General features: G+C 35.6%; 1 protein-coding gene across 1 annotated transcript in view; it reads right to left on the bottom strand.

Annotated features, from left to right (window-relative positions):
- Positions 1–750: 750 nt before the first annotated feature.
- Positions 751–13,629, bottom strand: part of Nox4 (NADPH oxidase 4) — a 136,064-nt gene continuing 123,185 nt past the window's right edge. Inside the window, exon 18 of the mRNA XM_059271833.1 lies at positions 751–2,793. Coding sequence (XP_059127816.1) covers positions 2,673–2,793 — 121 coding nt within the window. The 3' untranslated portion in view covers positions 751–2,672. The remainder of the gene's footprint in view (positions 2,794–13,629) is intronic.

Below are 13,629 nucleotides of genomic sequence, written 5' to 3' on the forward strand. Positions count from 1 at the left end.
ATATATGTTCTGAGCTTATTGGTCTTAGTTATATGTAAAACCATAGCCTCTTCCTTTTTACCTAAATGCAATGCAAAATTAAAAACTGGTGGAAAATGCCCCTGAATTCTTTGCTTAATAACATATAAAGAGAATTATCTCTATCCATAAAGAAAATTTGTTAGTATAAGCCTATAAATCATTGATAGTTTCTTAAAATATAAATAAAGGGAATGTTCAAGGAGAAAGACCACAGTAGAAATCATGTTCTAGAGAGATTCTTTAATATATGATATTTGAGGATGTTTGTGCCCCCAAACTGTATCCAGTATGTTATATATCATAGCATGATTTGCATTATGTTCTCAAAAAGATATGTTACCTAAAATAATTAGTATTTTTGTATGGTAATGCAAGCTTGAAATTCTAACACTTGGGAAGTAGATACAGGAGGAAAGAAAGTTCAATGCTGTCTTCGGCTACACAGCAAGCTTGAGGACAATTTGTTCCACACAACACAATGTTTTAAAGCAAATTAAAAAAAATAGTATTACAAATATTAACTGAGTCCAAATGAAAAATGTTAACCCATAGTCACACGACCAGACTATGCCATTAATAGCTACAGCATCCAAATTCTTAAGGTTATCACACTAGCATGTACTTGTATTGTACTTCTTCAATTATTCTTATCTTTTCACAAACGCATCTCCCCCAAAATGCTGATTTATCTGTTATAAAGGTAAACTTATAGAGATTTCAGGGACACCATTTCAAATTTAATATTTATTGCCATCAAAATTAATGATTTAAGGTATACACAACAATAACCGCCACCACAGAGAGAATCTGTCAAAGCAAACAAAGCTGTCTTCTACATGTGTGGTAAAGCTTTAATTTTACTCCTGTTCAAAACTAAACTGTGTTTAACCTATAGATGCTTGAACATGCTCTGGAATTTAGATGAGGCAAGGAGGTTTATCCAATATTGCAGACAAGCTCTGAAATATCATCTTTTCACAAATTTTGATCTGAATTATTGAAATCTGATGAATTCACATCATCACATGAATGTTATGATCAACAAGGATTCAGTATTGCACACTAAGCTTGGATAAAATCAAGTTTCTTTTTATGAGTTTGTTCTGATCTGTGTTTGAAAATCCTTCCTAATCTATCTGGACAGCATTGCCGAAATGTAATGTTATACATACATACATAAGTATGTATGTATGTATGTATGTATGTATGTATGTATGTATATGACTTCAGAGCTCAATCTATATGAGCATTGCACATTGCCGATAGAAGGGATAAAAAAATGTTTCAAGGAAAGCAAAAAATATATGTAAATAAATAAACATGTGGTCATTTGGTGCTAGATGTTTTAGTATGCTTGTTTGTTAGTGGTGAATCACACCAAAACCAAATAATAACATCATTTACCATTGTTATGTGACATTCAAAAGACTATCAAAAATAAGGCAAGAATGTGATTTCAGGAATGTGTTACACTTGATAGCAAGACTAGCTCTCTACCAAATTAAACTGTCAAACTGTATGAGTTCCTTAATTATTAAGGTAGTAAAGTAGACTTTCCCTCTGATTCAAGAGTATTAAATAATGAGAGGTCATAAACTGATTGGATCACACGAATAGGAAATTTAAATCTAATAATTCACCATGATATGAAACAGTGCAAAAAATAATATTAGTGACTCTTAACTTAAATTTGAATAAATAGTGAAGCAGTTCCACTTCTATTTTCTAGATAGCAAAGTGAGGGTCCCACTTCAGGAACGTGACTTCAACATCTCCAGCTGACAGCAAAGTAAGACGAAGGAGAGAGGGCTTGTGCTTCAGTGTTTGCTGCAAGATACAAGGCTCTTTGGGGTCCAAGCATAAACTAAACAAAGCACTTTCGGAGGCTACCTTTTACAGTTTTCATTACTCTGCAACAGTATTCAGTTGAGCAAATTAGTGATAAAACAGTTCTATTAAATCACTGTGTCGAAGGTTGGCTGATGGAGTGCAGATTTCCCTAGTAGAGGATAAGGTGCAAAAAATAAGAAAGTAGCTACCGAGTCAACATGGGTAGAAGGCTCAGGAGCGTGTAGAGTACAAACAATACAGGGAGACAACAGAGTTAGTAGTAAAGGAGATTAGCAGTGGACATGAGGTACCCGTATTAATAGAAAGTTTTGTGCTGCAGTTTCAAACTCCAAGTGTTTGCCTGGATCCTTGCCCAATTAAAGCTACTCCACTTAGGCACAACGTAGAAAATGGAGTCTGAGTTTCAATGAATTTTTAATTTTGTTCAATCTTGAATCTGTTCAACCAAAAACAATTTAGAGAGGACTGCAGCTATCAGCTTCCAAGTAAGCAAGTTCAGCTCCTCGCAAGAGAGTTCTTGAATTTCCCATAAAAATCAACAGTGTGCATCTAACAGCATTCTTTTAATTTTGCCATCAAAATGTGAATCAACACATCAAATATTCTTCAGGGCCTCTTTGGCTTCCAGATTAAACATGTTATTTTGCCACATTCTTTGCATTCTCATTTTAAATAATCATAAATAATGAAACCTTGATATTCTTTGGCATAGCAGAATTGTTTGATTCAGCTAAGTTTCCAAGTCTTAGAAATTGCACTGTTCCTTCTTTAGAGTCCTCAAAAGATTAGTCTCCAAGGCTTCAGCTGAAGGATTCTTTATTGTACTCAAATTTTGTCCCATATGAGTTGCTCTGGTTACTCAAATTATGAAGAGTCTTGGAAATCGAACTTGGTCCACAGCAGAAAACTCCAACTGTTTTCCTGGAAAGAGAAGAGAAGAAATGGGAAATCAGGTACAAAACTTGGCAGAACATGACAAGCACTAAGCTGTATGAACATAGGTTTAGGTATTGGAAAAGTTAATTTCTTGCTGCTTTACATTTTAGAACAACTTTCTAATTAGCTATTCATAGTTGAATTCAGAAAAATTTAACTATGAGCATAAATTGGCTGACGGAAAATTTTCAGTGTGTCTTGTATTTTCACTACATGCCACTGGTAATCATACAAAGACAAAAAGTAAACAGATGACAATTCTTTAATTGGCATTTTATAAATAGTTCTAAACTTTTTACATGGAGTTGCATGAGTTGTAGGGTTTTTTTTGTTGGTTTTTTTTTTTTTTTTTTTTTTTTTTTTTTTTTAAAGAGACCGAAAAGCCATTACCAATTGGAAAGCAACATTTATCCACCTGGAAAAAAAATATAGGTACTGCAGTGTCCATGAGAAATGACAAATGGGTTTTAATTATTCTCCAACATAAAACATCCTTCAGTAATTAAAGCCATGCATCTTTAACAATTAGGAGAAATAAATTCTAAGAATGAAATATTTCAGTTTGCTCTTCCTCCAAGGTTTACTGATATGCACTGGCTTCCTTCTAGGATATCAAATGTTTAACATTACCTACCCCAATGAAGACAAATACAGGGAGCCGTCTTTACCCCAGCATAATGTGGGGCAGAAGACAGAGACCAGAATTTATTGAAACATGCAAATACAGAAAACATTTTTATTAAGGCTTTCACTTTGAAAATTAACTAAGAAGCATGAAACAGAACATTTACTTGCAGTCATGATGGTAAAATGGAAACATGCTCTTCCATTAAGAACCAGAGAAAGGGCTTTGGGTGCAACTCAGTGTTAGTGCAGTTGTTGCCTAGCATGTGTGAAGCCCTGATTTTGATCTCCAATCCTGCAATTATGACAAACCTACTAATGTATAAACTTCATATATATATGATATATATTATATAGTTTATATAATAATATGAAAAGTTTAATTGTACACATGGAATTACGCTACTCCAAGAGACAGGTTGACAAATAAAAAGCTTAGGGCCAGGTGTGGGAAGTCTTTCCTGAGATGTTGGACAGGGGTGTCCCAGAGACCCCCAAAACAATGAAGGCTATTGTCACTGCTCTTGGCTTTTCACCAGAACTTAATGGTAAGCTGCTCTTGCTGAAGAAACTATATACTTTGGTCACAGGAAATAGAGAAATCAAGTTGCTACTGATTAGGAAGCTTTCACCTTGACAGATAGCTTTCATAGTCCAAAAAGATTCTATGTAGGTTGCTGGAGATAAGTGTTATCTACACTCTTACCTAACTGTAAACACTGAGAGCTACAATAAGGACCAGTGTGGCAAGATATGACAATGTTTGCAATAATGGCAAAAAAAAATATGTGTGACCAATTGCTTTCTGATTAGGTTTAAAGCCCACTTCACAGGAGAAATGCATGTCTAATATTGTAAATCTGGGTACGATACCACAGCAGGGAAGCTCACAGGCTCTATGGATGAATTCACGACTATTATCTGCTAAATGGACATAGCACTAATCTGCCCACTCAATTCATATCTTTATACCCATAAATTAGTTCAGATCTCAGAACTCAGCAGGAAATGGTACAATGCTTGTTAGTTAATGTAGAAACTTATAACAGGTTAGAGTGCAGAAAATTAGTGTCTGTGGAGTTCTCTCTCACAAATGGGACATCTGTATCACACACTCTCTTCTAAGGCTTAGGGGCCAGGATAGAAGAATGGGCGATTTTAAGAGCCAGAGTATAGGGAGAACTGGGGTAAAACTCCTCTGAACAGGACAGGACAGCTACACTTAGGAGTTCATGGCAGCTGTGTCTGTCTACACAAGACCTACACAAGAACAGACAAGTCAACAGTGTAGCATGGAGATGGGCTTCAAGAACCACTACCCTGAGCTGAGGAGTTACTGACAGTTGATGGATGGAAGAGAGGGAGAGACAGTTTTCATTAAAGGTCTGGTCCCTGTTAGGTCAAATGTGCTCCACTGGAGGTCCACACAAATGTGGAAGCGGAAGATGAGTGTGAGAAGACATGGGGGGAGTGGGAGGAAAATGTGATCAAAATACACCTTACACATGCATAAAATTCTCAAATATTCATATCATCAAATATCCCAAAATGCGTGAAGCAAGTGTTTCAGAAACTAAACATATAACAATGCTCTCTTGGGGAAAAATAAAGAAAACATATTAACCCTAGATTTATCATTGCTTATTGCCCAGCAACAATCTGTATGGCAAAGAACAGTGTGCAAAACCTCAAAAGTCTCATGGGGTCAAAAAGACACACACACACACAAACACACACACATACATACATACACACACACAAATGAAGTTTGTGGAGGCCAAAGAAGATATAAGCCACATAACAGAATAAAGAAGAGATAGGAAGATAGAGAAAGAAAGAAAGAAAGAAAGAAAGAAAGAAAGAAAGAAAGAAAGAAAGAAAGAAAGAAAGACAGGAAGGAAGGAAGGAAGGAAGGAAGAAAGAAAGAAAGAAAGAAAGAAAGAAAGAAAGAAAGAAAGAAAGAAAGAAAGAAAGAAAGAAAGAATAGATTTACAGCAAGAAGCTCCAAAGTTCTGGAAAGTAGAAACTTCAAATCTTTGGTTGAAAAATCATCTGGCCATTTTCAACCACATAAATTCGGTCAAAGGACTACAAGAGATAAGTAGGTTAAGCACTTCTCAAAATTTGTAGAGGACTGTGAAGAATTCATAAAACCACAAACCAGAATGGAAAAACCTGTGCTCCCCTGTCCCTCATGAGTGTCCCCTTATTTGCAAAGGTAGTTAGTGGAGATGTTGATAAAATTAGCCTTGAACTTCAGATTGATCTAACTCTGTACTAAGAAATCGCACAGCAAGCTCCAAAAAAGCAAAATGAAACAAAGTAGTGGAGATACACGGTGAAACAAATCCAATACAGTATGGAAGAAAAAATTAAAATTGGAGTTTAGCATTCAAATCTTAAAATGAGCAGAACTTAAATGTTCTCAGAAGGGCCTAGCTATGTAGGTGAATGTTACACCATGTGCTCAGCATGCACACCCCCCCTCCCTATTACACACACACACATACACACACACACACACACACACACACACACACACACACTCAGGAATCTAAAAGAAAGACAATATCTACTTGGGAGTATTATAGACTGATTTGTTTCCCTCCATTCTTATGTTGAAATACTAACTTCAGTGCCTCAGATTGTTACTATTATTGGACATAGAACTCTTAAGAAGATGATTAAGTTAAAATTTAACATGAAGCATGGGCTTGAATAGAATGAAAATATTATAACTAGATGTAATTTGGACACCAGTATTGTGTGCAAACAGAAAAAATGGTTTTGTATGAAGGGGCAGAAAGTGAATAGCCATATGCAAAACAGGGTTACAATCATTTTTCTCAAAGGAAATGGAAGTTTTTTTAAGCAGGCATAAGTACATTTCCTAGGATTTAATATATGTTTTAAAGTGGAGAGTACACTAGATAGGTTAACAATATAGTAATAGGCCTTCAAAAACAAAGGAGAAATAAAATTGAAACCACAACATTAGAATCTATCCAAATCAAATTCTATAAAGAACAAAGACTGAGAAAAATATTGGCCTTGGGAATAACAACAACTATTTTACCATGTATGCAACTGGTACTCCGGTGGGAGAGAAGACAGACTAGGATAAAGCTGAGAAATCAGCTATCAAACATCTCTCAAGTTTGACATAAAAAAAACCCTCACAACCCATAAATCCAAGAATCACATGAACCTCAAGAAAATGCTGTACCTAGAAGGGGATAAAAACCCACATATTGTACATCAAAAAGAGAAGATGACATTCAAAGTTGTCAGTTCGAATTTGTCTCAAACTATGCATGTAAGAATGCAGTGGAGTGACATCTCAAAGTGCCAGCAAGGCAAAATGTCAACTATTGTACAACAAACCAACCGTATACTTCAGAGAAACATCTTTGAAAATGAGAACAGAATAAAAAATTTTCTAGCAAAACTTGAATTTACTGGGGAAAAAAAACTCCATAATTACAAGGAAGGTTAAAGAAAATTCCTCAGGAAGAAGCAAAATGTTACCAGATGGTGTCCTGGTTAGTCTTAGTTGTCAACTTGTCACAGCAGAGAGTCATCTGAGAGAAAAACCATGGTACAGGAATTGTTGCAATCAGATTGCCTAGCAGACTTATCTTTGGGGATTATCTTCATTATTGGATTCAGGATGTCTCAGGCTATGCACATCTATGGGTAATATAAAGCATGGTTTTGTATAATTTCTAATTTCTTTGACACTTCCTTGACTTTTGAAACAAGTCAAAAACAAAAGAAAAACTAGGAAGGAGGTGTACAGCCAGGCGAGTGAGGGCCAGCAGCAGAACCCCGGATGAAGAGGGGATGGAGGCACACAAAGGGATACAATAGGTTTAAAGGAGAGCATAAAAAACAATGAGGTGCAGTGCACAGCTAGAACACAATTCCTCCACTTTCGGCTCTGTAACAATCACTACAAGACCTCCACAGAACTCAGACAGCCCTACAGACCCAAGCGTTTCAAAACTGGTGACTTGGGAATGGGCTCAGGACCTTGCTTTTCTACAGTTACCCAGTGATGCTCAGCAAAGAAAGCAGTTATTTCTGAAAGAAATAAAGACATAGGCATGATGAATATGCCAATACTGGAGAAAATGCTCTCTTAAAAATACCCAATCAATCCAGAGAAATGTAGAGGATGACAAAATAATGAATAAGTTAAACTAGTAGGATTAAACTGATATATTTAGACCCAACCATAATTCTATTAAATTCAAAGTAAACACAGTTAAAGGGTTAATGCATAGGAAATAAAAAAATGTATAACATTTCAAAGACAGATAGACTTAGAACTATAGTTAACAAATTAAGTAGACAGGCCATAAATGTACTAAAATCTTAAACATTACCATTAACCAATCAAAACTATTGCATTTGTTATTTAATTTTCAACTAGTTAATAATGGTGAAATAAAAATCTTTTCAAATGTGTATATCACACAAGATAGACCATATCCTGGGCAACAAAATTGTCTTAGTAAGTTTTAAGGAGGTAGTGAATACATACTTTTCAACCAAATCTTTTTTTTTTTTTAATCTGATATTTGTGGGCATAGTGCATTATGGTAAGAAAGGCTTGAGGGAGTAGATGTCATCACATTCACAGTCATGGATCAGGGAGCAACAAGTGTGGCTGCTCACCTCCTTTTCCCTTTTCATTCATTCCGAGACAACAGCAATGGAATGGTGATACTTTCAGAGTGGCTTTTTCACCTTAGCTCAACTTCTTTATAAAATCCTTCACACAAGCCGGGCGGTGGTGGCGCACGCCTTTAATCCCAGCACTCGGGAGGCAGAGCCAGGCGGATCTCTGTGAGTTCGAGGCCAGCCTGGACTACCAAGTGAGTCCCAGGAAAGGCGCAAAGCTACACAGAGAAACCCTGTCTCGAAAAACCAAAAAAAAAAAAAAAAAAAAAAAAAAAAAAAATCCTTCACACAAATATCCAAAGATTTCCATGATGATTCTAAATCCTGCCAACTTGACACTCCAGGTGGATGGACATTCACAGTGGAAAGTGAAGTTTTCACACTCCAGGATCAAGTGAATACAGAGACAGGATCTGTCATCTCTAATTGCCTTGCCCATCTTGAATGTTCTCCTAAATGATCTGACTTCCTCATACTTGCCCATATCTCATAAAGGTTCCAAACTTTCCAAATGGGGAGTGGGATGGAAGAAGGGGATGAGGAAGTCAGCAACAAACCCTTTATCTACAATGTTATCCTGCCTACAAGACAGATTAGGGCAACGGTGGAGCAAAGCTTGTAGGAGTTAACCAACCAATATCTGATTTGACTTAAGGCCCATCCAATGAGATGAAACTCACAGCTGAGGCTTCCTGGGTGACTAGAAACTTGAGACTAGATAGTCCAGGAACATTGAGTAAAACCAAACACTACTGTTTTGCTAGAGTAACACAGCAATAAAATGACTCCCAATGACAATCATCATACATCAATTCCTTGCTCAGCCATCATCAGAGAAGTTTTCTCCTGCAACAGGTGGGAAGAAATACAGAGACCAAAGTCAGATAATATGCAGAGAGTGAGAGACCTTGTAATACTCAGCCCTAAATGGGATGTCTACATCAAATTCCTCCCCTTAGTGCTTAGGAACCCTGAGGAAGAGGAGTCAAAAAGAATGTAAAAGCCAGTGGGAATGAAGGACACCAAGAAAATAAGGCCTTCTAAAGAAGGACAACAGGACTGATGCACATATGCACTCCTAGAGACTATGGCAGCATGCACAGGGTTTGCAGGATGGCTTCCTGGAGTGAAAGGAGAAATGGACACCAGCAAGCCTCCATCCTTAACCCGGAAGTAATCTCCAGTTGATAACCATTTGCACATGAAAATTTAATTTTCTCCAAGCGCATCTCACTGGGGAAACAAATGAATCTTAAGGTAGGCTGCATGCCTAGCAGTAGATGACCAATGGAAAAGGAACTCAGTGGCATCTTTGGAGGTTCCTTGTCTCATAATGTCATATCAGGCTTCTTCTTTTTTAACTTTATCTTCTTTATTTTACTACTATTTTTTTTCTATTTTTCTTAACCTTACAAGTCCTTTGCATATATATTATGGCTCCTAGTCAAGTGTTTTTTATGGGATTCCTGAGCATGTGAATAACAGGGCCTGTTCATCTATACCTGTTTCTTGTACCTTTTCTTGAGCTCTTTTCTTTTTGCTTGTTTTGTCCTATTCTGATCTGTTTGTCTTTGTTTATCACATTAACTATATATTATATTAATTATATTATATTATGTTATATTATATTATATTATTATCCCTTAGAAGCCTGTTTGTTTTCTAATGAGAGACAGAAAGGGTGGTGGATCTAGATGAGAGGAGTTGTGGGGAGGGACTAGGAGGAGTAGAGGGACAATAAATCATAATCAGTATATATTACAATGAAAAAATATATTTTCAGTAGAAAAATAAATGTTATTGTAAATTTTTATATCTAAAAATTTGACAGGGTATGCTCTCCTTCAGCCTACATGTTTAAAGCTTGATCAGAAAATTTTCAAACAAATCTATATAAATAACCAAAATGTATTTGAAAATATTTGCATATTCAGAAGCTGATCAGAATAATTTCAAATACTGCAAGGACAAAACAATAAAACATGACAATTAAAATTATTTAGATCTGTATAACAATGAAAAAATGAGACAAAAGTTGTGAGATATAAACAAAAATGGTGTCAGAGAAAAATTTCAAGTGTTAAATCGTATTACAAAAGAATCCAAAGATAACACTATGTGTATCCATTAACATTTTAGTCAATTACATGGTAATTAAACTGCAAACAAGAAAAAGGAAAAGAAGTATGAAAATACATACTGCCATGCTTAATAAACCCTGGATTACTATTAAAACTGGCGATTTTTGTTAAAATGAAGTAAGAGTGAATGGATGGCTATAAGCATCTGCACTTAGACTGCATAATGATGAGATAATATCATTATTTCTTTGACAGAAAATTTTACCAAGTTTGTTTTGCAAGTTTGATTTCCCGAGGCCTCCTCTTGATAATTAACCCATTATTTTTAAAACACTCACATACCATGGACATTTTGTTTGCTTTCACACTTTCAATTGCATATGGAGTCTTTATTCCTATAATTTGGAGAGTCTCTTTCTCTTCACTGTCATTTTCTCTCACTTAGTAAAATCCTACAACATTTTAAATATCTGCAATTAGTCTAATTAATCTTTACAATCCATATGTCTAAAATTTCAATAGATCCCTGTAGCCTGACAGATATTTGCAGATACAATTACAAATACTGATGAGATGGATGGAGTCAACTACTAAGCAGAGAACACTGAAAGAAGACATTGAGATTAATTTCAAATGTTTAATATGCCAGTGCATAATTTCTTAATATAAAACACCCGCTTTTGTACATAGAGTAAGGGTGTGGGCGTCGGATGGTGAGAACTTGTTTCATTCTATGCAATAGCCGTAGCGCAGGACTGGTAGGTTTTGGTGACTTGATTCAAAGAGATGGGAGCAAATGTGAGTGCCAAACCTAGTGGTGGCTTAGTCTGTATTGCTTTGGAAATTCTATGAAGCAATAAAATAAAAACATGGCCTGAAACATTTAACCCATATTTAATACTATCTGATTTCCCTTTGTAAAGTAAATACGTACCATGGCTTAAAATACCATATGCATTTCTATGATAAACAATAGGAAACTGAATTTGAGCTAGTACAATTAGTTCTGACATTGTTAGACTCTCCCTTTATGCTTTTGAAAAACTATTATTAAAGAATGATTGTTTAGCATCTGGAAAGTGTGGTTTCTGTCTCTAGCATGCAGAGAAACACAAATAAACAAATCAAGAAAGAAAGAAATGGTAAATGAGTTATGGACGCCCTCATGATGTTATACGACTTGAAATACTGGATCTGGGAGTGTCTATCATCACCCAACTGTCAAGTCCCACCCTTTAAGAGACAGATTGCAAAGTTAGGCAGTCAATCTTTCAATCTGAGGAAAGCTATAAGCTATAAAACGCACACTGAATCCATAGCCAGGAGAGAGCAATTAATTTCTGAAATCAATTATCATTTATAGCATTCAATATACACCATTGTATTTGGGGGTTGCAGTTCATCTATAAAATAATGATGAAGACAGGGTAACTTCAAAATATCTTTTTTAATGAGCATATGTTTTGATTACATAGTTCATTTTATGAATTTAAAGAAGCCACAGTGATGCAGGATATATAGGTGAGTTTTTTTTAACTAGGATATTTGTACTAAAATGCTGTATTACTCCCACATGAGAAAGAAATTTCATTACTATTTTAAACAGTAGAGATCTAGAGAGACCTAAATGTTCAAAATTAAGGTAGCTGTGGTCACATTATCTATATTTTATAATAGTGTAAAGTAGAATATCACAAAAATTGTCCATTATCAAAATGCGAGAGTATCATTAAAAGTGAATTGAAGACAAATCTGCAAACATTTTTAAAAAGGGAAAAATAATTATCTACTGTAGCGTCACTATATTTTTGTTTTAAAAATTAAAGCTTATGTTTCATATGTGTACACCTATCAATTACACACTGTCCTATTTTCTTTTCCATTGCTATGAGAAACACGGTGGGCAAAAATAACTTAGAGAGGAAAGGATTCCTTACAGTTTGTAGAGTCATGAAGGGTTGTTGGGGCAGGAACTCAGGGCCACAACTGGATGCAGAAACTGAAGCCAAAACCATGGAAGAACACTGCTTGCTCACCAGGACTTCCTTAATTTGCCCTTTTATACACCCAGCACCATCTGCCTAGGGGTGGCACCTCCCACAGAGACTGGGCCCTCTCACATCAATCATTAGTCAAGAAATGCTCCCGTACACTTGCCAGTGGGCCAATATTACGAAGGCATTTACTCAACTGTGGTTCCCTCTTCCCAAATGACCCTAGCTGGTGTCAAGATGACCAAAACCCAATCAGCACAAAGACATGCACACTGGTACTCAGAGCTTCTGTAAGAATTCCTAACAATGAATTAACAGTTCCCACCTCTTGGATATAGATAGTTTCACCTCAATTTTCAATCTATATCATATACTAAATAAAGGGATGTCACTGGCTTAATAAATTAACATTTTCTGAAAATGAAAAAAATGTTTGTCCACCACAGTGTTAAAAAGCTGAATGTATGTATTCGTCATCTCTATTTTTATTTTGTTTTTCAGTGACTTATAAGTTTGAAGTTAACCAAATGTTTTAAGTGAAACCTTCTATTTCTGTAGTATTCATCCCCCATTAGCAAATTCTTAGATATTAACTCATTATTTCCAACTGTGCTATATAAAACTCATTAAAATAATTAATTTCACATGTATGTCTTAATACACACAGCAAAGAGCAATTTATAGTGTGAACAGTAGCTGATGCAATTCATTTTTCTTATGCCAGTTTCACTGTTTCATAAGAAAAGAACTAATAAACATACACAATCTTTTAAAATATAAATTCAATGAGAAATAATAATTCCCACAAACTAATGGAAGGAGCTGATAATCTCAACCTGATTCCTTGTGAGAGAGCCAACGCATTAGGGTATGGAATCAGAGATGAGCTAAGGAAACTGATAAAGTTTTCAGCAATGTGGAATGGAAAAATATAAAAGAATGTTTTCCAGAATTCAGTAAATAATAATGTAGTGTCTACACCAAGGGTCAGTCAGATAAGTCAGACAAAATTATCACACCTAGTGCAGCTGACACTGGAGAATGATGGGAAAAGAATGTGTTCAAAACTAGGCTGACATTTTTTTACATTGTTCACCTTTACTAGAAACATGAATATTACAAAGTATCTCTGCTTTGATATAATAAATAACCACTCTCTCTTCACTTGAAAAGTAGTTTATCAAAGGAAAGAGAAAGCAACTGAAGGAATTTCAAACATGCCTCAACTTGAACCACATGGGTAGCTTTAATTCTTTATAAGTTTGGCTCCTTTGACTTCCAATTATAACTTCTAAAACAAAATCTCTGAGGGTGCAGTCAGAGGCCACATTGAGTTAGTGATCTTTTCAGTACATTTTATCAACCATGCATTCATGGCTTGGAGGTCCTCTTTAAAGCTTTTCGTCTTTCAAGATGGCCTATGCACTTAGAAACAA

Source organism: Peromyscus eremicus, chromosome 1 (assembly GCF_949786415.1).
Source record: "Peromyscus eremicus chromosome 1, PerEre_H2_v1, whole genome shotgun sequence".
Taxonomy (NCBI): Eukaryota; Metazoa; Chordata; class Mammalia; order Rodentia; family Cricetidae; genus Peromyscus; species Peromyscus eremicus.